Below are 27,585 nucleotides of genomic sequence, written 5' to 3'. Positions count from 1 at the left end.
TAAATCTAATTTAATCAATCCTAAAACTATTGTCCATTAATTAATTTATCAAATAAATAAATTATTTCCCTATTCTTCTAAAGTCCCTCCAATAATTATTTCCTCTAAACCCACTCAGTTAATTAATTTTAATTAATTAACCTAATCATGTGATTTCTACAAATCACTTTTTCCTAATCCCCACTCAGCCTAATTAATTCCTCTAAAATCACTCATAATCCCACTTATCATTATCCTCCAATTTTAAATTCTCCCACTCATATCACACCAATCTTGAACCTCTCAAAGAAATTCAAATTTCTTTGAATCCCCCTATGCATCCTCACTTTGAAATTCAAATTTCTTTTCCCCCCTTTTCCCAAGGAATTTTATATTCTTTTTTATTTCTCCAATGCATCCTTGATCCATGTCCACTATCTTGAATAAATCTTAGCCCTTCATAAGCAAATCAATCTTGGCCCTCCATTGGCCTCCTCCAATCTATAAATTGAAGCATCTTTCCTTCTCAAATGGAGGAGTCTTCCATTCTTCTATCATCATGCTAGCGATTTCTCCTCTCATCTCCCTCTATCACATTTTCATCATTTTCTCATAGTCCTCTATCAAATCCTTATTATCCATATCCATCTATCCTTCATCCAAATTCAAATCCTTAGTCTATCTATCTTGTTGAGTATTTGAGAACAATCCACATCTACAACAAGCAAAGAGCCAATCAAGTGGAGCATCAAAGGAGCCCCTTCACTTCATCAAGCTCAATCCGAGGAACAAGTGAAGACTTATGAAGGCATAATGGTATTGGTTAAGTTCATTTGAATATTTTATGTTTATTTATATTTTAACTAGCCATTTACCCTCACACTAGCTTTCCCTTGGTTCATTTTGGCACGCCCGGTGGGACCCACGTCCCTAATTTAACAATTTTCTTGAAGTTTTTGTGAGTTTTTAGTTGCAGGTATCGGAATAGCACAAGCGACCACAATTTGACATGAGCGATATGAGTTTAGCGCAGGCGACACAGTCTTCAGCGTGTGCACACACGCTTCAGCGCATTTGATTTAAATTCGAATTTGTCTAACTCGTAGTTTTGGAGGTCTGCCTATCAGCGCGAGCACTGCGGGAACAACGCATCCGATTCCAATATCTCTCCATTCATTTCTCCGTTTTGCTCTTATTCATTCGGCTTTCTATTTTTTTAATTAGTTATTAAAAACACACATAAAAAGGAAAAAGCTTAAAAAAATAGTTAATCCTTTGAATCTAGCTCTTTTTAATTTTAGAAACGTCGCTTTAGCATGAGTGCTCTGCGAATATCACGGGCGCTCTGTCAAAATACCGCTTATTTTCAAAATTTTGAAGTTTCAAAATTTTGTTTAGATGCTAACCATTTTTTGTTTTTGGTGCAAGCGCACACGCTTCAATGCGACCGATAGTAGAGAAGCGCGGCTGCTCCAGGTATAATTTGTGTTTTTCTGCATTTTTTCATATTTTTTGTTTTCTATTTTCAGACCCCACTGCAGCATGTACGTAGGTGTTTCAGCTCGACCGCCTGCAGAACAACGCGAGCGCTGATTTTGTAGAATTTTGTGTTGATCAGATTTTTTGAGTTTTGCATGTTCTACCCGATTGGTCTAAGGCATGATCTGAGACTACTAACCTGTGTTTTTGCAGAACGTTAATCCAAGATTCTGCTTGTCGAAGAATTTATTTCTCAAACCATAGGACTACTAATTCGTTGTTTTGTAGGTTGCCTAAGGAGATACAAGCAAACATTGTGTCTTTTTAATTGTTTTCTTAGGAACTTAAATATAATTGGATAAACAAACTATTTGTTTTATGTGTTTGAGAAAGCATAGAGGTAGGAGAGTATGCTCTTGTCCATATAAATAATTAGAAATCCAGACCCTTGAAACTTTTCTAGTTTGCTTGCATGCTTTTTACCCTTAGTGAGCTTGCCCTCCCGATTTGCCTGGCACACTCACAAAGGCATTGGTGAGAGGGGAACGACCCAAGTGAGTATGGCTAAAACCCAAGCATTCCAACTCACTATAATAAAATTGCCTTTTGAGATGAAAATCTCGGAGGACGGAGCTATTTGAGTTTATACTCATATCGAGCACTTTGTAGGGCCCTTGAGGTCTAAATCATGCTTGCATGACTACCATTGTGCTTGGTACTTTGTTGGGCTATAGGCCTCAATTGCGCTTGCGTGACTGCAAAGGGTAGTCTTCAAACATAAACCCTTACTAAGAACCCTAGGAATATAAACTACCTGGTTCACCTTCGAAAGGTGGATAATCTTTGTGCAAGGGAGATAGTAACTCCCCCAAGAGACTTGCCATATCGTGCCCTCATTAGCATTTGGAGTCGGCTAATATGGTGTTGAGAATCCATTGCGTGAGACTCAACAACCATATTTTGATTAGCTATTGGGTGTGTATCTAAGTCAACAAGCAAAGGTTTTCCTCCTCAACCAACTTCCTAGGATATGTGCGTTGTGTTTGGATTCTCTATTTGTGTCAATGGCCAACATGTATTCATTGCTTGATATCTCTTGCCAAGTCCATCCTTCCTCGAACCAATCAATCCTCCCTCTTTCCAAATTCCATCTTGTCATCATCAAATCCCTAATCCATTTCTATCTATCCAAGCAATTCTCCAATCCCCAATCCACTTTCATCCATCCAAACAATCATCCTTCCTCAACCAATATTTTTGTCCAAATCATTCATCCGACTTTAGGTAGCCTTCCCTTTTATTCTTCCTATTATCTATCAATTCTTCCATAATCATTCTCCTTCTAATCCAATCAAATCTCCAAAATTCCCATCAATCAATCATCCAATCCTTTAATCCAATCATCCCCCAATCAATCATCAACCCTAATCCAAGGTCAATACCTTGTGAGAGTTTTATTTAGACCTTTATTTTAAATCAAATCAATCAGCTTGGCTTGTGTGCTTAGGAAATCATCTCCCCCAAGAATATTTGTTCAATCCTTTTGTGGTCGATCCAGACCACTATCCTTTCATCTCCTCTTTGCTTAGGGTCATAAGTCTATCCTTAGTAGAGGGAGATTTGATCAATCTTCCTAAGGTCTAAATTTTACCTAGCTTGGTTGTCACCTTGCTTGTGGCCCACATCATCAATTCCCATCTAAGTCCTAATCTAGGGGCTAAGGTGTCATCCTAATCCAAACCAACCTTGTCCTACTCCAAGGACCAATCCAATCAAATCCAATCTAATTTAATCTAATCCAATCCAATCAAGTCAAATCAAATCCAAACCGATCCAATCAAATCAAATACAATCCAATCAAATCGAATCCAATCAATCCTCAATCCAACTTGAATTTGCTAAGTCCTAGTCCTCATCTCCATCCAACATCACCACCTTTCTCACATGGCTACCCAAAGTTCACATCCAAATTTCAAGGCTTGGTATGAGTAGATGCTCATGGAAGTTCATAAACCACCTCAACCTGCCTACCAAGTCAGTCCCATAACCTCCCATCCATCTATCATATCCCCATCCATTTCATCTCAACACACTATATCTAATCCCAATTTATATCATATCTCTTATCCCTCCTCTACCTTTGATAAGGTAAATCCATCTTATTCCCCATCTATATCTCCATACTATCCCTCATCTGCATCCCCCTCTAATCCAATATGTATATCTCCATCTACCCTCCCATCCACATCTCAATCCCCATCTTTTCACAACACCTTCATTACCTCTACTTCCCATCCAAATCCTTTACTCCATAGTCCTCCAAGCCTTAATACTAATCCCCCAATCCATAATCCCAATCCTCCATCTAATCCTAATCCTCCAAAATTTGTATTATCCACATCCTCCAAGTCCATCATTCGTAATCTTATCCAAGACATGCTGGCAAAGGAAACAAAATCCCCTTCTTGAAATCAAGTTTCCTCATCTCCTCAACTCCTCCATTCTTTCATCTACTCACATCGAAGCTTCTCTATCCTCCTCCATCACACCACCCCCACAACCTCGAACATGCCAAGGGGTTGTTCCAAAGCATGCTAGCATAGAATCCTCTCCATCTCATGATGCATCTCCCTCCACTCCATCGAATGATCCCATCCCCTCCACTTCCTCTTGTGATCATATGATTACTCTATCCAACCCTCTCCCTCCATCGCATGATCCTCTTCCATTTCATGATCCAATCACCCCTCCCACTCCATCCCATGATACCCTCCCTAGTCAATATCAAAGTATCCCTTCATCTCGATGTCATGATCCCAATTCATCTAAAGATCCTAATCCTCCTTCCACATTTCGTCCCCCTCAAAATGGACTCACATCTTGTTTCTGAAATAATAAGTATCCTATTGGGAAAAGAAACGCTCAAGATGTTGGTACATATCAAATTCCTCCTAAATCCAAAAGCCCTTCATATAAATCAAAATCCCACCATCCCTTGTCATCCATTTCCATCTTAGGACCTTATGTTCCAAAGCTAAATCCTCCATTCCTTCCATCCATTTTGGGTCCTTACATCCCTCCATCCACCACCCCATCACCTTAAATAATCCCCAAGCAAGATCAAAAAAGGCACACATCATTGAATACCTCCCAACACTTTCCCTCCATCATCCCACCACCCATAAAATCCCCAAGTCATCCATCCTCATGCACCCGTACCATTACTATTGGAAGCAATTTGGATGCCAAATCTAAAATGCATAAAGTCAAAAATCCACAAAAAACACAATATCAACATGTCCCCTCAAAACGTCATGCTCAAAAGAAAAATATGATCCGAAAGAAAGGACAATCCAAAAGGCCGCAAAGGCCCCAAAAGAAAAAAGAAAAAACTATGTGGATTCCTAAGCTACTTATAGAAGCAGAACAATCAAAATTGGCATCCAAACTTGCTAATCCAAAATCTCCATTCATTCATAAGTCCTCCAATCCTCCATCTAACACTCCTCTATCTTCAAAATCCATTTTGGGTCCTTATGTCTCAAAATCCACCATCCCAACTCCATCATCTCCTTCTTCTATTTTGGGTCTTCATGTCCCAAAATCCACACTTTATCCTCCATCTAATTCAACACCCTCTCCTCCACTACTCCACCACCCTTCAAGGTGTGTGCCAATGTTGATCTTCCACTAAATTTTCAAAACCCCATCCATTATCCACCATCCATTTTTCACAATCCCATTCCGTTAGTCCAATCCTTTGCAAATCCTTATCTTCCATCCCCTATCCATTTCATCTCCCCAATTATTGGAACCAACATCTATGAGCATACCTCCAGTTCAAAGAAATACTAAGGGATACCATCCATGGAACTAGATGCTTGAGTTCTCCCTTCCTCCTTCACGCATCCACTTATCCTCATCTTTATCAATCCAAAAAAAAAAGTCATATAAAAAGAAGAAAAAATTAGAAAAAGTAAAGAAAAATCATTTCATCCAATGGTGAAAACCACTTCTTGTGGCACCTTGGGTAAGTACCATGATGAAAACTTGGCAAACAAGCGTCATGTGTAATCCCCCCTCTTGCAATCTACACTTGGAGGCAAGCTTCATCCATGTTATCCTACCATCTTCATTATCCATATCTCTTATCCTTTATCCACCTCCTGTCTGCATCCATCCTTCTTTACTATCTTTGATCTTGACTATCCTATCCATATCCTCCATTGCATATTCCCTCATCCTATCCAAATCCATCATCCATTCCTATATTTGATCTTCATCAATATAGAGGTAAAATAACATCCATGCATGCTTTGGAAAGTATAAGCCTTAAAACCTCTATCCATCCATACCGATTACACATTATCTTTCCACCTCATACACTATTATCCACCATCTTTCCTATCCTTCATTCCACTACCCTTAGTGGGGCATTTTCCTCCTTTGCAACATAGTTTTTGGATCCCCCCTTCCACCTATTCTTCATCCCTTTAGTCCTCCTTATCTTATCCCCATCCATCCACTTAAGCAATCTCCCCATCCATCCATCCATTCTCTTACTAATCCTTGGTTCTCCCTTGTCATTGGTTCCAGTCCATCTATCCTATATCCACCCCATCCTATCCAATTATATTTTTAATCCAATCCAATCTCATCCAATCATATTCTCCATCTCATCAATCCAATTCAATCATTAATCCCATCCCCAATCCAACCCTACTCAATCATCCATCCCCCTTTTCATTCTATCTAATCATTTATCCTTCTTCCATCCTATCCAATCCATTAAACTAAGCTTTTCCCATCTATTTGAGCTTGTGCCTAATCCAAACACCCATCCATACTATGCTAATCAAATCTAAGATCAATATTCTCATATGTAGACCTTGCACATCCAGCTTGTCTTTTTTCATCCATCAATCTATCCACACCCTGCCCATCAGGATGAATCCTTCCCATGTCTGGCAGTTTATCCAAATCCGTCTTCCTGCCTGTCGGGATGTATCCTTCCCATGTCTGGCAGTCTATCCAAATCCATGTCCTACTCTTGGCAAGAGATACCGATTGGTCACTTGCATGCTGTTTGCATGAGTGAGATTTTCTCCTTGATTCTCATCTTGTGTCCCAAGACTATACTTGTTTAGGACTACCTTGATCATCCTATATCTTGGTATGTCTGGGCTAGTGTATAATGAGACATAGTTCTTATGATATGGTGTGTTTGAAGGTTTTCCTTATACGAGTCGACAACCCTACATTTATGTTTATCAACACTTGCATGATTGTGTGCAAGAGATTCTTGTTTGTTTGAGCGTCAGTCCACGCCTCAGATCTTCATATCATCCTAGTTCTTATAATCAATGGTGTAGACTATCCATGGCAATATCAAACTAGGTTTGCTCTCTATATTTGCTCAACAAGAAATCCCAATCCATTTATCATTTCTTTATATCATTTCATTCACGAGACTCCAATCCATCCTCTTTCCCTCTTCATCACTCTCATTCTTTTATCACCTAGTCTTCTCATCCATTTCGAGAGCACACCCGTGTTCTTCAAACCCGCATGTCCTCTCGAGGGGGCATACAACTACTTCCTCCTCATCCTTCCTCCTCATCATTCTTCCTCATCTTATAGCTAGGGCATCATGCTACTAGTCCTTATCCTTTTCTTCCACTATGTTTTATTCTTCTTTGATATAACATCACTTCATGTCACTATATCAAAGTGGGGCAAAATGCAAACACCTAAAATTAATATAATCAATGTTTATTTAATTTAAGCAAGTCAACATAATTAATTGATTTAATTGTGTTATCTGTATTCTTCTCAGTGTTAATTAAATCTAATTTAATTAATCTTGTCACTATTGTCCATTAATTAATTTATCAAACAAATAAATTATTTCCCTATTCTTCTAAAGTCTTTCCAATAATTATTTCCTCTAAACCCACTCAGTTAATTAATTTTAATTAATTAACCTAATCATGTGATTTCTACAAATCACTTTTTCCTAATCCTCACTTAGCCTAATTAATTCCTCTAAAATCTCTCACAATCCCACTTATCATTATTCTCCAATTTTAAATTCCCCTACTCATGTCACATCAATCTTGAACCTCTCAAAGAAATTGATATTTCTTTCAATCCCCCTATGCATCCTCACTTTGAAATTCAAATTTCTTTTCCCCGCCTTTCCCAGGGAATTTTATATTCTTTTTTATTTCTCTAATGCATCCTTGATCCATGTCCACTATCTTGAATCAATCTTAGTCCTTCATAAGCAAATCAATCTTGGCCCTCCATTGGCCTCCTCCAATCTATAAATTGGAGCATCTTTCCTTCTCAAATGGAGGAGTCTTCCATTCTTCTATCATCATGCTGCCAATTTCTCCTCTCGTCTCCCTTTGTCACATTTTCATCATTTTCTCATAATCCTCTATCAAATCCTTATTATCCATATCCTTCATCCTTCATCCAAATCCTTAGTCCATCTATCTTGTTGAGCATTTGAGAGAATCCACATCTACAACAAGCAAAGAGCCAGTCAAGTGGAGCATCAAAGGGGCGCCTTCACTTCATCAAGCTCAATTTGAGGAACAAGTGAAGGCTTATGAAGGTATAATGGTATTGGGTAAGTTCATTTGAATGCTTTATGTTTATTTGTGTTTTAACTAGCTATTTATCCTCACACTAGCTTTCCCTTAGTTCAACTTGATCTAAAAAAGTGCATCATATTGATTATGCAATGATTGAATTGATTGAAATGCACATGATGTGCTTATAAAGAAAGCACAAAGATGACGTTAGCTAAATTTTGAATAATTAAAGTGAATGCATGAGGAGCTAAAAAATATTAACTCTAGCTAAATTAGATGCACAACTAAGATAATTTAAGCAACAAGTAGCACAACTAAGTGAACTTAAGCAAAAAAGCATAACTAGTTGTTACAATGCTCTAACACCCCCCTTAAGTGAAACTTAGGGTGAAGTAGAAAACCTCCATATGCATGAATGCAAGATGTGTCCTAACAACTAAAGGCCTGATTGGGTACCCATGTACAAACCAATGAACACATCTCTCACAAACAAAGAAAAGGAGAAAAACCTAGTGGGAGAAAACTCCTCTCCAAGTGAGAAAAAAAGAGAATGAAGGATTAAGAAGCCTCAAAGAAAATGTTCCAAAAGAATAGGAACACAAATAACATCCTCTAAAGCACAAAGACGTTGTAGACAATTGTTAAATAAAAAGACTGCTATAGTGCTGAATGAAGAACCTCCTCTGAAACCAAAATGATGATCAAGATCAATAAGACAAGAATCTACATGAATGCCCCCAATGACACTACTCAAACAATTAGATGGCAAACAAAGGCAAAAATATTTGGTAATCGAAGATATAGATGGCACATGAATCTACATGAATGGCCCCAACAACACTTCTTAACCATGTAAGAGTAAACCGTTAGTTGAAAATACAAGTGCCAATAGTCTAAAAAACTGATCAACAAAAGATGGAAGGTTGCCACCACAAAATTGGAATGCAAGAGTGTCTAACTCCAATCAAGGAAGCATTAGCATCAACAATAGAAACCTCACATAATGCTGACAAGAGAGAGGCATGACATGCCCACTAAAATTATGTCTCACCATGAAGTGCATGAAGGAGAACAAACATCTAAATGTGCACAAGAAGTACATGCAATTGAAAAAGGGTATGCAACCAATGCACACACACGTGACAAGAATCTCTAGGACTCAATGTTGTGGTGGAGGGACATTCACTAGACAAAGGTGTGATGGCAAAACAAAAAGCACTATACAACACCCCATGACATTTTATAATACAATGCAAGTACAACATAAGGCACAACAAAATGTGCAAAATCCCCCAAAACTATATATAAGAGTGGTACTTTATCTAAGTGCATCTATAAACAAAGAAGTTCACGAAAGGATGCTTAAAATGCCCAGACACAAAGTGTTCAAAACACCTATCCAACAATGTCTGACATGCAAGAAAGCGACACAGATGCCCAAGTTGTGGCAAAAAAAAGGTCCCCTCGAAGCAAGATGAAGGGGACTAGGCGCCAAAGACACATTAGATGCCATATTGGAGTTTTTGATTCAATCACACAACTCTCAAATATCATTTGCAATCAAACACCTATTATAAAACTAGAGAGATAGAAAGACTATGGAGGCCAAAAGCTTGATCTAGAAATGTGCATCATATTGATTATGCAATGACTGAATTGATTGAATTGTATAATGATGTGCTTATAAAGAAAGCACAAAGATGCCCTAAGCTGGATTTAGAAGAATTAAAGTGAATGTATGAGGAGCTAAAAAAATTTCAACTCTAGCTAAAATAGATGAACAATTAAGAAAACTTAAGCAACTAGAAGCACGACTAAGTAAACTTACGACAAAATAACATAATTAATTGTTTAAATGCTCTAACAATAAAAACCAATTATCCTTTATAATAATAATCAAACATAAAAAAAAATAAATTTAAAAATAGCATCAATAAATACAACTATATGTTTTTTTTTAAGATTGAAGACTAGGGCAATGGATTTATACATTTATATTCTTTCAAAGAAATATGAAGGTCTAGGCATGTCCTCTTATCCCTTAAATAAGATTAACGAGGGAGGAAGAAGTGAGGAATTGAGTCCAAGTACACCTATTAATTTTATTAAATTTGCTCAACTACCCGCAGGAAAGATATATGAACCAGGGGTCTTTATCTAACTTACCCTTGCGGCCCATGTTACCTGATAATTATCATAAGCCAATAATTTATTTCGCCCAACAACATTGAGAACATCGAAAGGCTGAAATTTTCTAATTTAAATTTCAATTTCGTATTCTCGATTTCTTCACTCGAAATTTCCGGTATCTATGCCTTCCTGTAGATATAATTGTCCATTTTTTTCTTTATTGTATGAGCAACATATGTGAGGAAGCTGCAGACGTTTAAGGGTTTCCACTTCACTCTTTTTTGCAGGACAAATTCAAATTCAATGGCGATGGCCGCTCCCTCTTCGTTAATCAGTTTCAACGTCAATGGCAAGCAATTCTCTTTTAACTTATTTTAAAATTGGAGGGTTTTATTCCGATCTGTATTTTATGCTGAATTAATTCATTTAGTAAACTGAACTACCTTTTATATTGATTTTTTTGCATTTTCATTTCTTTATTTCATTAAATGTTTAATTTACCCTTTCTGATGGTTGTATAGTAGATGTTCTTTTGAGGTTACAGGCGAGTACATTTGAACCACTAACCTTCCTAGATGTAATGAAAAAGTCGATAAGATGAATACTTATATTCAAGCTTTGATTCTACGAAAATATGATTGTATGAGTTACGTGATTTGTAGATTTTTGAAAGGGATTATTGATAGGTTCAAAGAATGGTTGGCTACAGGGCTACGATACAATGGGGGCGAGTTTGGGTTTTTTGATTTTAATATATTATTTATCGTAGCATACATGGTTTGTTGTGTAGAACTTGAACTGCTGATTTAGCTAATCTTGATATTTTAGATGCAAATGAAGGAATAAATTTAAACGAATTATTTTCAAGCTATCTTAAATTGTTCCACGGCATCTGATATCTCTGTATTGCCTTTAGTTGCATCATAAAAAATTAATTAATGATTTGTTCCATGTTAGACGAAGTTGAATGTCATAGAGACCTTATGTAGCCTTTTCTTGCAATATAGGATTGGCTTTTTGTGCTTATTCTTTTAATATTGCTACGGATTGGTGTCATATAGATTGCTTGGAACAGTAGATTATTAAAATACTTTTATTCTAGAGGGCCAACAAAATTCACACAGGTTTACCTTTTGGGCATTCGTTGATTCTAAAGGCATTAATACTTATGTATCCATTTCATGCTAAAATCATTCTGCAGTGTTTTCATGCTAATGTAAAATGACGAAGAAATAATGGATTATTTGGGATAGTCTTAAGATTAAATTGAACTTTCATTTTGTTTACTTGAAATAATAGACTTTAAGCAGATTTTTGTTTCACAGGTTTATCTTTTGGGCACTTGTTAACTCTGAAATTATCATGTAGAGGTTTTATTCTAAAAGCAGTCTGTACTGTTTTAGCTTTTCACACTAAAAGCAGCCAATGAAGGAAGCTAAATACAAGTTAGAAGCGTTATTTTTGCATAATTTTTTCTCTGCTATCCCTAATAGCAAAATAGGATTTTCACTTTTAATTTTTTATAACGTCTCTTTCAAGTATGCCATCTTTTCTGTCTGGTTTTCAGGTGTTTATGGCTCTAAGCCCCTTGAACATGGCATGGTAAAACTTATTCCATCAAGATCTTCACCATCTAACAATGTATGGAAGCAAAAGGCTAAATTGCATGGACGCATGAGCTGTAAACAACAAGCTTCTGCACGTGCAGCATATGAGTAATAACCATTTTTCTCTACACATGAGTATTAATCCCATTTGTAGCTTTCTGTTTCATTACTTGTCTGGCTAGCAGATGGAATTGTTGTGGTAAAAATTCTTGTATATGTAAAATGGCATGTTATTCTTTAAGAAGATTTAAAATATCGCAATGCAGTAAAATTGCAAGTGGGAAGTCTCCAGAGCAGGCTGACTAGTGCGCTTTTCTATGAGACACTTTTAACTAATATAGTCAGCCTTCCTGATGAAAATTGATATTATTGAATTCCATAAATAATTTGCAGATTTTGTAACTATGATGTTCAATGTTTTCCGTACTATGTCGAATTTTTATTGCTATATTGTTCTTGTAGATGATAGAATTCATGGTTATGCCTCTGTGCTTATATATTTGCTTCTAATTGTCGTTGTAACTTTTCTGCAATCAGTTAGTATCATTCTCTTGTGGATGATTATTTACCTGTTGTCTGTTATGTGAGTTAAAAGCAATCTGCCAATAGGTGGAGCAATTTTTTTTTTCAAGCAATGGAGGAGAAGAAAATAAGTGGTCTACAACATTCATAAAATGTTCCCAGTATTTGTAGAAACCACTGTGAAAATCATGAAAGAAGCAGGTTCAAGTCGAGTATGAAAGTACCTGCCTGAAATATGAAACAAAACTATGTTGGAAAAAAACTACAGCATATAGAAGTTTTGATAAAAAGAAAGAACATAGATTAGTCAAAGATGATAGCAATGTCAAAAATCAATCTAGAACATTTTTTTCTTGCTTTTGATGCCCAGGGTTGCTTTCAGTCTCACTGTAGCTCTAGGTTCCAGTTAAATTGATAGAATGTGCGTCAATATAGGTGAATCTAGCTGGACTCTAATTTTGGTAAGAACAACAAATTGTGTACAATTTGTCATAATTAACATTTAAATTTATACAAATCAGAATGATCCCTAACAACAAGAGGATGCATGATAGCATCTAAAATAAGAATAATAAGCTGCATGGATATAAACGTAGTTAAAAGAACCAGTGAGTACTTGCAAGCTGCAGTATGGGGCATGTAATTTGTCCATGGACCTATTGTGAGTTGCAGGCCCAAACTCGATACAAGTACTCAAGTACTCAACAAGTTCTAGTCTACAATTTGGCCCTGCATTTCCAAAGAGTTTTCAATGTGAGACATACCAGAAACATGCTAACAATGCACATCTTTATCTCTTTGTAAGGCATTCATGTTGGGAACTAGGTGTATTGTACACCTTGCAAGTTCTAGGTCCAAAGACTCTAAACTAATTATTTAAAAATTTGTAATATTTTAAATAAATGTACATGGGTGGAATCATAAAGATTTTATAGTTGGCACTATCCGTGACATGTTGTTTGTTTTATGACATTTTTTTAAGTGTCATTGAATCGGGGGTTACGTAATGTATCATGAGGAGCATTTGGGTGTGTTAGTGTGATTATTGCATCATGGTGGAGCATTTGGGAGTTACACACTATTTTCGGAGGAGTTACTTTAAGAAGTGGGGCACATGGGTTGAATTTTGATCACTTTATATATGCATATGGCAAACCATTTATGATTTATGGGTTTTCTTGTCCTATATATTGAGAACTTGGGATGGAGGTTGTATTTGGCTTATTTGCATTGTTTATCTTTTGTTGAGAGTGTTGATATCTTGTGGAGCTTTTAGCTTGAGACTGTATTATAACTATTGTTGTTGCTGATATCACATTGGTTTAGTGCTTTGGGGGCTAGTTTTCTCTGAAAGGGTTTTTCCAAGGGCATATTGTCGTTATCTCTTTTGTTGTCTCATTCATTTCTCATTCTTGTTCTTTCTTATGTGCTATGTATATGTTGGAATGTTGCATAGGCTTGCGTAGATTGGATAACTTGTAATTTATCTCCTCGTAGGATTAAGTAGAATGTTTTTGCGTACTGCCTTTAAATCCACAACCCTCATTTCTCACTTAGTGACAAATTTTGTCCTTTGAGCTCCTCTTGTGGCAATTTTAGGCAATTGTGGATGTGAAATTTCTGAGACTTTTGAAGCTCTTTAAGGTAAATTTTTTCCTAGTTTTTTCAAATATGTTTTACATTTATAAATTCTTGTAAGCATTAAAAAATGCTATCCTATACATTTTCGTTCATGTTTCACATGCATCCAAATCAGTTTATTCTAGCTAGGTTTTTTGCATTTGAAAATTTGTTTTTTAATATTCTCCAAAGCTAGGGTTTACAATTTTATTTTTTTCAATGCTAACGTTTGCAGCAATTAAATTTGTTTATTTCAATTATTTTCAATGTTAGGGTTCACACTTTGTATTTAATGGCATTAGCAAATGGAAGTGCTGGGTCAAAGTGTTGGTAATAGTGATGTTATGTGGAAGCATGGCATTCTTGAAGTGATCACTGATTGCTCATTAGATGAGTGGATGGAGCATTTGTCATAAATACCAACTTGCATGAACTGCTGATCATGATGTTAAATTGTGTCCAAACATCGAGATGGAGGTTATATGGGAGGTGAATGTGACTTTCTCTTTGACTAAGCAAAAAAATTTGGAGAGGATGGGGACATCCATAGCCATTGCAACAGTGACGAATCCCAACTTAGTGCAAGACTCAAAGGTCAAATGAAAGGAAGTTTTAAGTGGACAAAAACCTAAGGCTAAGAGTGTAGCATGTTTGTGACTAGGCAGCTTATAATGCCAGTGATTGCTAAAAGCTCATGTTTGGTACTGGAGAGTACCCACCACATGTTCATCTAAGAAGAATGGTAAAAAATAGTAACGTCCCCGTTTAGGATTGCCCTAAATCTTGCCCTTGTAAATATCAAAGCCTGCTGACTTTCTCCTTTATTAATTCTGAAATCAGATATTTCTCCCTCGTCCGTTGACTTTCTTGGCTTCTTTGATCTTATGGATGATTCCTCATATTCCCCCTTCTCAATTGAATTGATCTCCTCTTTATATCTTCAACTGTGGGAAGTCACACCTCTTCATAAGAAATGAGTCATCACTCTTCGTTGCTGCCCTTTGAGAATAATAAATTATTCCATAAATTGATCTTCCTTGGGTGTCCTCCTCAAATTAGACCTCCTCCTTTTTATATCCTCCAATGTCAGGGAGAGTCACACCTCTTCACCATGTCTGCCCCTTGCAATGGTCACACCCATTCATAATGACCGCCTTTCGAAAGAGTCACAACCCTTCATTACTTCTGCCCTTTGAAAGAGTTACTTCCTTAGTTTCTTCTCATCCCTTTCTTCTTCCATTAGTCCTTCCTTAACTCCTATCTTCCCCCCTTTCTTCTTTCCTCCATTCCATATTCTATATACTTTTATATTTTATTGAGGAGACACATCTCTTTGGAAAGATACATCCATTTAAAGGCTCATGTCTCCTCATTGCTGTCATTTTATGCAAATCAGATCTGCACTTCTGATTATGGATTAATAATCCCTTTCAAATGAAATTTTCTTCTCCCTTTTATACCTCATGTTTGAGGGAGTCCCAACTTTTCATTTCATGCCTTTTGACCATTCATTAAACTTACCTAAATTTTAATTATTTTAATTTTATTCTTTTATACTTTTTTTTTTTTTTAATTCATTATATTTTAATTTTATTATTAGTATTTATTATTAAATCTTATTTCAAAGTAGGGAAAATCCTTTAAAGTGTTAGCAAGTAGATTTTTTTTTTTGCTTTCTGTTGTTTTCCAAGAATTGTAGTGAGTTGCATGTAACTGGTTCCTCTCTATTACTAAAATACAATTGATCAGGTATGTGCGAAGAGTTAATGGAGGTTTTCTTCCTATTTAGCTTGTGATGTAAGTGATCTTTAGTAGGTTGTTGAAGTTCACATGGATAGCAATGTAGAGGGTGGTAGTGCATCAGGCACTACCAACAAGAGTTAGTTGTGATAGTATTTAGAAATCTTCAAGGAGACAAACGAAAATGCTTAGTGGGACATGACCTTTGAGGATGCTGCAAGCTTCTTGATGTTTCTGTTGGCAATTTGCAGGAACTGATTATGTGTTACATTGATGTTTTGTCATTGATGGCAACCCCGGTTGTTTTGGTTGGTTACCGGTTTCTGGTTGGTTTTGGTAGAGTGGTTGGTTTATGATATTGATCCGGTATGTTCAGGTATGCTTTGGTTTGTGGAATTTATCTAGATTTGTCATTCATGCTATTCAAATGTGTATCACGATCAGTTGGTTCGGGATTTGATGACTTAGGAGCTATCATTTGCTCTTGTAAGCCTTTTGGTCATCGGTAAGGGTTTTATTTGCAGAGCTTTGTTGAAGATCTTTTGATACACGTGATAAGTGGTGTTGGTGCGACTTCTAGATGGCTTTCGAGTTCATGTTGATCGGTGGTGTTGGATTTGGTTTATGGCGACCTATTTTGAGTCTAGTGCTATCTAGGTTATGGACTGGTTTATGTAACGTGTTGGAGGATGTTTCTGATGCTCTATCGATGGGATTTAATGATTGGTTTACATTTTTTTCGGCCTAAGCCGACTTGGTTGATCATTGGATTGTGGGTTTATGTTATGAATTTATTGTATTATCTTTTAGGTGGCCGACCTAACTGTTTAGGGTCCTGGGTTGGTATAAATATGACGTAAGATCTCTTTGTAGATCGTAGGTCAAGGTTATAGGATTATTTGTGTGCGAATAATGTTGTAATCATATGCAGAAGGTTTGGTCGATCATAGGTGATCAAATTGGGTTTGTTAGAGAGGTTTAAGACCTCTGGTATTGAGCTTAACCGGAGTTGTACTCAGGCATAGGAGATGCTATCTTTGCAGTTCACTCTTCTTTCCGGATTGTAGTTTGGATTTATTTTGTAGTCAGCGAGGCTCCTTTTAGTGATGAGCAGTGCGCTCTAGGTTGTTGGCCTTCCTGCATGTGCAAGCCCCTCATATTGTAATCACATACTTACTGCAGAAGTATAATCTGACTGTGAGTAGGCTTCCCACCATGGTTTTTCCTTTTACCGGGTTTTCCACGTACAAATCTTGGTGTCATGTGTTTAGGATGGATGGTAACTGTTCTGTGATTTATGTTTATGTTTAATTGCTATATTAGTTATTTCGGTATTTGGTTTATGCATTCCGGTATTGAGTTTATGTGTTCCGGTAATAAGGTTTTGAATGCTTAAAGTTCTATAATCCGGTGACAACTAATTCACACCCCCCCCCCTCAGTTGTCCTCTGGTTATCTGAGCTGTCTAACAATTGGTATTAGAGCTTGGTCCTCTCTGCAGAAGCTTAACCGCTTGAGGAAGATCCTATGACATCTAGCAGTTCAAGTTCATCAAATACATCTGCAATTGTTTTCCGGAGAGAAATTCCTAGGCTTGATGGAACAAATTGCAGGGTATGGAAGATTCAAATGGAGACTTGTTAAATTTGTGACCTAGTTCAGTAATTAGCTTTGGAGCATTTAATTATTTGCTAACATTAAGTAGACCATAATCAAGTAAATGCGAGAATGAAAACAAGAGAGCAAGAGAGACCAACACAAATACCCTGGGAAAACCTCCAAGGAGGAAAAACCCAGCACTAAAGACCCACAGGTCAGATTATGTATTTAATCTTAATTGTATCAATACAATACTTAGCTTGACTCTTCAGACCTGCTCCCTTTTAACATATCAGATCTGCCCCTTCTAATTACACGAAGTCTGCATCATGGAATACCAAATGCCTTCTATCTTCTTGAATTGATTCGCACAATCCTCTTCTATATTTCGCACCTGTAATTGCAGAGTTATTTCGCTGATTGCATGAGGAATGATTGATTGATTTGAGTTTGCATTTGATCTTTATTTATATGAGCTCTTAACCCATATAACTCCTAAGTTGGCCTTAATGGATTTTGGCGCCAATTTGATTTAATTGTGGCGTGGAGAAATGGGGCTGGTCCTGTCTTGGGGGCACGTTACCCTTTCTAGGATAGGTCCCAGTCCTATATGGGTTCGGATGTTGCCTTAATGCAATCCGAACCCTTCTTACCTAGTTATAAACAACAAGACTCACCTGAGATGTCTTGGAAAGGAAATTTGGGAGATCATTGAGAAAGGTGTAACACCATTTAATTCGGCATCTGGCAATCTTCGTCCGACAGACCTGGATAAGGAACTCGAGAATGATTGTAGAGTTAGAGAAGCCCTTTTGTGTGCACTTTCTGATCAATAAATAATGAGACTAACTGATGAATCATTTGCAAAGGCTATATGGGACAAATTGGAGGCTCTGAATGAAGGTGATATTGTTAAAATTGCTAAACTTGATGGTTACCGGGTGAGGTATGAGAATCTGAAGATGGAAGAAGATGAAAGGATTATTGCTTTAATGGAGAGAGTTAATGAGATTGTTTTGGGAATTCAATGTTGTGGTGGATCTTTGAGTGAAGATGAAATAGTTTCTAAAGTACTTAGAGCTTTGCCACCGACTTATAAGATGAAGGCTACTGCAATTAATGAGTTGAGAACTATGGCAAACAACTCTGTTAATAGGGATACCTTGGTTGGGAAATTATCTGCTTTTGAACTTGAGGAATTTGGACCTTTTGGAGCTGTAAAATTTGAACCTTCTTTTCATGCATCTACATCATCTATCGGCAAGAGTGATTGGAAAGCTTTATATGCAAAGGAACTAGAGGATATGAAGAAAGAAGATGAAGAGTTTGAGCAACTTGAAACTTTATTTGCTAGAAGAGTACCTAAAGGATCGACATGAAGTAAGTATGAAGGAAAATCACCTTTTAAATGCTTTGCATGTAATAAGATAGGTCATTTTGCATCTAGATGTCCTGAAAGGAATTCAAGATTTGAAGAAAGAGCTAGAAGATCTTTTAGGCCTAACCATGATTATCAGAACAAGCATAAGTACAGGAGAAACAAAGACAAATCATGCTACTATGCTGATGAGGAAGGTGTGACTGATTCTGAAGATGAACCGACACAAGATTCAACTAGTGGATCCAGCAATGGAAATGAATGGGTATTTTTGGCTATCAAGGAAGATGATCCGGTACTTGAAGAGAAGGCCCTTGTTGCTAAAATTGAAGACAAGGATGAACAGTGGATGTTCACATCATATGACTGGAGATAAAAGGATGTTCTTATCGTTGCAAGAATTTGATGGTGGTTTGGTTAGATTTGGAGATGACAAAGCATGCATGAAGAAGGGAAGAGGAACAATATCATTGGATGGTAAGCATAACATTGATAATATTTATTATGTTGAAGGTTTAAGGCATAATCTTTTGAGTGTAGGACAGTTGGTGGATAAGGGATTTCAGTTACAGTTCAAGGATGGAAAATGCAAGATTATCAACAGATCTGGATGGGAGATTGCAACCGATACACAGACTAAAGGTAATATCTTTGATTTGAAACCTGGTGAGAAGACATGTTTGATTGCACAAATTGATGAGAGTTGGCTATGGCATAAGAGGTTGTGTCATGTGAATTTTGATTGCATTGTGAAGATCAATTCTACTAAGGTAGTTAGAGATATACCTAAGATTGTAAAGCCCTATAATCTGGATGTAAGGAATGTCAAATGAGAAAGCAAGTCAGAATTTCTTTTAAGAGTATACAAGACAAATCTAATGATGTTCTTGATCTTATTCATATTGATTTGTGTGTTCTTGCTAGAATCAAAAGTTTTCAGGGTGATAGATATTTCATGCTAATCATTGATGACCATTCAAGAATGATGTGGGTTACTTTTCTAAGGGAGAAGTTTGAAGCATTTGAAAAGTTTAAAATTTTTAAAGCCAAAATTGAGACAGAGACAGGATTGAAGAGTAAATGTTTAAGGTCAGATCAGGGTGGAGAATTCACATCCGGTGAATTTAACAGCTATTGTGAGAAAAATGGGATAAGGAGACAGTTGTCTGCACCCCAGACACCTCAGTAGAATGGAGTTGTGGGAAGGAAGAACAAAACTATCTTGGATGCAACTAGAACTATGATGATGGAAGCTAATCTGCCTCATGTCTACTGGAGAGAAGCTGTAAGCATGACGATATACACATTCAATAGAGTTCATATCAAAGGAGATACCGGTAAGACATCTTATGAGTTATGGTTTGGTCATACACCGACAGTTAAGTATTTCAGAATCTTTGGTAGTAAATGCTATATCAAAAGAGATCATTCCATTGGAAAGTTTGATCTTAGATGTGATGAACGAATATTTCTTGGTTATTCTAATGAAAGCAAAGCATATAGATGTTATAACAAAAGATTGCAGAGAATTGTGGAGAGCACAAATGCCAAGGTGGATGAGCAGAACAAAAGTCAAATCAGAACTTATGAAAGTGAACCAGCAGTGGAAATGATCATAACTGAACTGGTAGCACCTACACCGGAACAAAATGTTTAACCAGTTACTCCGGTAGTATCAAAAAATTCAATAGTAATTGAAGATCAGGTCAGAGGAATAAAAAATCAGAAGTTTCCTAGGTATGTGTTGACGTGTATATTGTACATGACCAAACACAGAATAAAATACCTAAAGGTACCTTATCCTCTCTTGAATAAAGTCTCTGAATGCTGAAGATGTCGCGAAAAGGATCAATCGGGATGACTTCAAGGTTCTTTGCTGTAGGATCTCTACGTGTGGATAAGCTCTCTGTGGTATGATGTGATTTGTTGGAATCACAAGGGGACTTACTCTTCAATGACCTGAACGTTTGATTTGCTGGAATCACAAGTCCTACTAACTAATTGGAAGACAAACAAATGGCAAAAGATGCAAGGTTCAGGAAGTCTACTCTACTACCTAGAATGCGAGAAGATGGATGAATGACTAGGTGGATTCCTACTGGGCTGGGTCTCACCATCAGGCTGAACAATTCAACACCAACTCCGTGCGATCTTCCAAGGGATGCTTCCAATATGTTTAAATCGTACACCATCTGACAATGATCACCATTCAAGAAAATGCATGAAACAATAGACGTGTAACGACTTATGATTAAGCTCATTTCATTCCAGTTGACCACACAAGGCGTCCTTACAATCAGTAAGAGGCTAGTGGTATGGATTAAACGGATTCCACACAGGTGCATTCAACAATTTCCTTCATTCGATCTAATCATCTACCATCTAGAATTGAAGATTCAACAAGAAACCATGCATATTGCAAGAAACGTCCCACTTCACCATTACTTCAATGAAAATGGAGTTTGTTTACAATCAATGGCAACAATTTCTTGCCTTGTCCTCCTATTCTACTCTAATTGCTATTCTAATAACTAGCTAATCACCTTCTAACTACTCTCTATCCACTAACTCCTTTCTATTCCCCTTTACAAATGAAGAGCCGGGGCTTATATAGTGCCCATACTACAATTCGATGGCTAAGATCAATTTGAGATCAATGGCCAAGATTCAATAATGAAAACCCTAATTAGGGTTTGTTACAACCATTACATAACATTTAATGCTTGACCAATGATAAAATTACATCCTTAGGACACATGTTTTCTCTGGAAAATTCAACCAATGGATAGTTGAGGTAGGTACATCGAAGTTTGTGCCACCTCCCATGAGTTAGGTACATTGAATCTGGACATGCTGAGGTGGATCAATCCGACTGGAGGAGTGATGATTGGGATGCCAACTCGTTTGACACTTGGTTGATGCCAATTTGATGTTGCTGAGAAGCTAGCTTTAATTAATTCTTTTGAAACTATTTGCTTCTTCAACGAACCCTTGCTCTAACTTCCTTTGTCTTTGATGTGCAAGATGATGATGTACCTCACCTTGGAATGCTGGATTGTAAGAGGTTAGTCATGATGATGCTTGACCGAAGAAAGCCGTCCTTGTTGATGCTAGACTGGAGGAGGTCTCCCTTGTCCTTGCTTGATCTTCTTTGGTGAGAGCCGGGCAACTAGTAGATGCTCCTGCCTTTGGAGTCGCCATCTTGACACCTACACAACATTTCACAATTAGTATTATATCTTGAAGTGTAGAAATTAGACTTAAAAGGAAGATTTAAGATTTTAATTAGGAAACTTCATGATAAATCTAGAGCTATCATTTCCTAATTAACCATGCAATACTTAGACTTTTCTAAAAAAAATGTCTAAAAATCGAACCTTGAACAAAGGTGTTAAGATGATTTCGCCATACCTCCTCTTGAGTATTAAACTCTAAGAAATGATGTAAAAATAGATGACTTTCGCTAGGCAAAGTGTAGATCAAAGCCTTCTCTTGAATGAATTGCGCCTCCTCTAGCTTGGAAAAGAATCCACTTCCTTCTAGCCTTCAACACTTGAAAGAAATTTGCTCCCAGCATTTAGCTCTCCAATTTCACACTTAAGGAAATGATTGAATGATTTGAAATGTGAAACAAACTCCTCCAATATATAGAGCGCTCACCCCTTTGCTTCCTCGAGGCCGACTTGGCCAAATAAAAGGTGAAATAATAAATAAAACCTCAAAAGAGTAGGCCGACTTGTCAAATGAAGGCAAAATAATGCCTTGTGCGCTCAACTTGTAATCTTTTATTTTTTAAATTAATTTTAATACCTCTAAGATGCTTATTTTGATTATTTCAAGGTACAAAATTAATTTATTAAATTAAAATGCCTTTAATTTAATGCAAATTTGATTTAATCTTTCCAAAGGCTTCGAAGTGAGCAATTTTGAGGAATTTGAGGAATATCAATGCTCAAACATAGTAAAAATAAAGAATGCTACTAACTTCGCCCTGGACCCTTGGCAAGGGTCAGGAGCGAACTTTCAATTTAGGCCTTGCATACCTCATTTTTCTTGTCCAAAACTTCATCTAGGCATTTAAATGGCATCTCTCATTGGAGTTTTGAATTTGATTTCATTTGATCCTTAGGAAGAAAGTGTATTTAGGGTTTTTTCGCCCTGGACCCTCAGAGAGGGTCAGGAGCGATTTTTCAATTTTGCTCTTAATCCTTCATCTTTCTAATGTTAATCCACCTTATAAGGGTAAGCAATGATCTCCTTCATCCTTTCCATGCATGTTTGATTTGTTTTTGTAAGGCAAAATAGGTGCTTCAAAGATTTTTCGCCCTGGGCCCTTAGTAAGGGTCAGGAGGGACTTTTGCAAATTAGGCTAGGATCATCAAGCTCTGGAGGCAAATCCTTGTTCATCACGTTTTGGAAGACCTTCTCTACCTTAGCACAACCTTGCCTTAGCACAAACTTGGGAGGAAAATGTTGGTTTTGTGATTTTCGCCTTGGACCTTCAGAGAGGGTCAGGGGCGATTTTGAGTGTTTTGCACAAATTCTTGATCATTCCCAACTTCAAATTACTCTTAAGGTGTAGAACATCATACTTCACTCCCTACTGAGTCTTGAGAACAAAAATATCATCTCGAAATGCAAGGAAAATGGGCATACTTGGAAATTTCGCCCTGGACCTTTAGAGAGGGTCAGGAGCGATTTTCCCCATTGTCATCAAAATTTGCACTCTTAGCATCTCAATTCCACTTCAAGGCATTTCAAACATCGTTTCAAACTTGTGTCTAGGCTTAACTTCATTCAATTCTGGAGGAAAAGGTCCAACATTAGGTTTTTCGCCCTGGGCCCTCAGAGAGGGTTAGGAGCGATTTTTCAAACTTAGCTTGATTGCTTCCTTGTTGATCGTCCAAGTTATATTCAATGGGTAAAACACACTTGCTTTCATCTATTCCAATCATAAAAATCACTTTGACCTCGCAAGAAAAATGTGCTTTTGAAATTTTCGTTCTGGACCTTCAGAGAGGGTCAGGAGCGATTTTTGCTATCTAGACCAAAATGCTTCACTTTTCATCATGAAATGTCTTTGCTAAGGAAGATTTCATCTTGTTTCATGCTATGAATAAAAATTCATGTCCAAGAAAGGTCCAAAAATGTGCATATAAAGAATTTCGCTCTGGACCTTCAAAGAGGGTCAGGAGCGAAATTATTCTTCTTGGACAAAACTCCTTCAATTCATCATCTTCAATCAAGTCTGGATGCTTTATCACGCTCATTTCATCCCCCACCATGCCTTTGACATCTCAAATCGACCAAACAAGGCTAGAACTGACCTCCATAAGATTTTTCGCCCTGGACCCTCAGCAAGGGTCAGGAGCGATTTTGAGGTTTTTAACAAAATCCTTCATCATTTTAAGTTAAAACTCCTTCAGGCGGGTGGAGAAAGTCATTCATTTTCCATTCATGTCCAACACTTGGTCTTTTTTCACTACAAGATGAGGGAAATCAAAATTTCGCCTTGGGCCCTCAGCAAGGGTTAGGAGCGATTTTTCCCTTAGCCTCCAAAATTCATCATTTTTCATGCCTTCAAATCTTCAAAAGCATCAAGTCACGTCCAATCATCCTTCCTGGAGACCGTGCACAAAACAAATTAGAAAAGTCAGTGACAAATATGCCTTGAATAACATTTTCGCTCTGGACCCTTAGCAAGGGTCAGGAGTGAGATTCGCTTTGGACCTCCTGAGAGGGTCAGGAGCGAAATTCGCTTTGGACCTTCAGGAAGGGTCAAGAGCGAAATTTGACTTTTTGAACTCTCCGACAGGATAATTTTATGGAATATAACATTTCTTATACTTTAAGTTATATTCCATATATACTTTCAGGATGTTTGAGAGTGGTTTCAAACCTCCAGGAGTTATATTGGAAAATCTAGTTTTAGGAGGTTTTTCAGTTTTCCAGACTTAGTCAAATTTCAGGATCAAGACATTCCAGACTTAGCCAATTTTCAGGATCAAGACTTTCCAGACTGCCAAATTTCAGGACATTCTAGACTTCATCACTCACCAACTTGTCCTAACTCAAGCAGAACTTGCTATCCTATTGATCTCCCTGGCGACACTCAAAATTGCAAAGGCTAACAGACAAAACCCTAAAAGACCTAGAAAACAAACCCTAAAAAGCAAAAAAAAGCAGGGGTCCCCATTTGCAATGGGGCGATGTGTGAAATGGTCACAACAATATGTAAGGTTGAATCATTCAGAAGATCAAATTATTGGAGACAAAAACAAAGGAGTGATGACAAGAAGAAGGTTGGCAGCTGATGAGGTATGTTTTGTTTCTCAAGTTGAACCGGCATCAGTAATTGAAGCTTGTGAAAATGAATGTTGGATGAAAGCTATGGAAGAAGAGTTAGATCAGATAGAAAAGAATAACACATGGACTTTAGTTCCCCAGCCTAAAAATAAGAATGTAATTGGAACTAAATGGGTTTCTAGGAACAAATTGAATGAAGATGGACAAGTTGTGAGGAATAAAGCTAGATTGTTTTGTAAAGGATATTCTCAGAAGGAAGGAATTGATAATGGTGAAACTTTTGCACCGGTAGCTAGGATTGAAGCTGTGAGATTATTTCTTGCTTATGCTGCACATAAGAACTACAAGGTTTATCAGATGGATGTTAAGTGTGCATTTCTGAATAGAGATCTTGAAGAGGAAGTTTATATTGAGCAACTTGATGGATTTTCACTTTTCGATGACAAAAACATGGTTTGCAGGTTAAAGAAAGCTTTATATGGATTGAAACAAGCCTCTAGAGCTTGGTATGCAGGACTGGATAAATATCTTTTGAAGCTTGATTTCACTAAAGGTAATGTTGACAATAATTTATATTATAAGATCACTGATGATGACATATTGATTATTGAAGTCTTTGTTGATGATATCATTTTTGGAGGTGAAGATAAGCTGTGCATGAAATTCTTTAACAATATGGAGTGAATTTGAGATATCTATGATTGGGGAGATGAAGTTTTTCTTAGGTTTGCAGATTACTCAGATTGATAAAGGTATTTTCATTTGTCAAACTAAGAATGCTAGAGAGTTGTTAAAGAAATTTGGGTTGGAAAATTCTAAACCGGTTAGTACTTCGATGGTTACAAGTGAAAAATTGACAAAGAGAGATGCATCTACATTGGTAAATCCTACAAGGTACAAGTCTATGATTGGAGGTTTGTTATATCTGACTCAGACTAGATTGGATGTCATGAATGCAGTTTGTATTGTATCAAGATATCAGAGTGATCCTAGAGAAAATCATGAGTGCGGTGAAAAGGATTTTTCAGGTATTTGCAGGGAACAACTGAATATGGTTCGTGGTATCCTAAAAATGATGACTTTACATTATGTGCATATACAGATGTAGATTGGGCTGGAAATGTTGATGACGGGAAGAGCACATCTGGTGGAGCTGTCTTTCTTGGAAAAAAACTTGTTTCATGGATCGGCAAGAAGCAGTCATGTACCTCTTTATCTACTGCTGAAGTTGAGTATGTTGCTGCTGCTACTAACTGTACACAAGTTCTATGGATGAAGCAAATGTTGAAGGATATAAAGGTAGATTGTAATGAACCGGTAGTTATTCACCGTGATAACTCTGATGCTATTGATATATCAAAGAATCTGGTATTTCATTCTAAGACAAAGCACATATCTATCAAGTATAAATTTTTGAAGGAGAAGGTGGAAGCAAATGAAGTCAGACTAGTTTATGTGAACACTAAAGAGCAGATTGCAGATATCTTCACTAAACCTTTACTTAAAGAATCATTTGAGTACTTCAGAGACAGATTGGGGGTTTCTGCCCCTCCGGTAGAGACCTGAGTGATGCTGATTGGCATCAGTCCGGTATGCATTATCAGAGCTATTACTCATTTCGGATTGATGTGGTGGTGCTACTACTTAGGGGGAGTAGTCAGCTGTGTGAATCAGAGGATTTATGATTTTTCTTTGATATTTATGTCAGATCTTTGGCATTGATGTCAAAGGGGGAGAGTTATTCTTGTAAAAAACATAAGGGAGAGATATATTCATTAGGGGAGTTTGGTTCAGAGCTTCATTGCTATATCATTTCATGGGGGATTGTTGGATGTCTTCCATAGGGGGAGACTTGTTTGGCATTTCTTGGCACTTGGATGTTTTTCACATCTAGTGTTGCCATCAATGCCAAAGGGGGAGATTGTTGGCAATTTGGAGGAATTGATTATGTGTTGCATTGATGTTTTGTCATTGATGTCAACACTGGTTGTTTTGGTTGTTTACTGGTTTCTGGTATGTTTCGGTATGCTTTGGTTTGTGGAATTGATCTAGATCTGTCATTCATGCTATTCAGATGTGTATCACGATTAGTTGGTTCGGGATTTGATGACTCAGGAGCTATCATTTGCTCTAGTAAGCCTTTTGGTCATCGGTAAGGGTTTTATCTGCAGAGCTTTGTTGAAGATCTTTTGATGCACGTGATAAGTGGTGTTGGTGCGACTTCTAGATGGCTTTCGTGTTCCTGTTGGTTATCTTGTTCGTGTTCCTGTTGATCGATGGTGTTGTATTTGGTTTATGGCGACCTATTTTGGGTTTGGTGCTATCTAGGTTATGGACCGGTTTATGTAACATGTTGGAGGATGTTCCTGATGCTCTATCGATGGGATTTAATGATTGGTTTACATTTTTTTTCGGCCTAAGCTGACTTGGTTGATCATTGGATTGCGGGTCTATGTTATGAACTTATTGTATTATCTTTTAGGTGGCCGACCTCACTGTTTAGGGTCCCGGGTTGGTATAAATATGACGTAAGATCTCTTTGTAGATCATAGGTCAAGGTTATAGGATTATCTGTATGTTAATAATGTTGTAATCATATGCAGAAGGTTTGGTCGATCATAGG

At 37.2% G+C, this 27,585-nt stretch overlaps 1 protein-coding gene across 1 annotated transcript in view; it reads left to right on the top strand.

Annotated features, from left to right (window-relative positions):
* Positions 1–10,174: 10,174 nt before the first annotated feature.
* LOC131079071 (uncharacterized) overlaps positions 10,175–27,585 on the top strand; it is a 56,996-nt gene continuing 39,585 nt past the window's right edge. Inside the window, exons 1-3 of the mRNA XM_058016961.2 lie at positions 10,175–10,365; positions 10,478–10,539; positions 11,758–11,905. Of these exons, the coding sequence (XP_057872944.1) occupies positions 10,494–10,539; positions 11,758–11,905 (194 nt within the window). The 5' untranslated portion in view covers positions 10,175–10,365; positions 10,478–10,493. The remainder of the gene's footprint in view (positions 10,366–10,477; positions 10,540–11,757; positions 11,906–27,585) is intronic.

This window comes from Cryptomeria japonica, chromosome 4, assembly GCF_030272615.1.
Source record: "Cryptomeria japonica chromosome 4, Sugi_1.0, whole genome shotgun sequence".
In the NCBI taxonomy this organism is placed as follows: domain Eukaryota; kingdom Viridiplantae; phylum Streptophyta; class Pinopsida; order Cupressales; family Cupressaceae; genus Cryptomeria; species Cryptomeria japonica.
This window is presented reverse-complemented; position numbering and strand designations above follow the sequence as displayed.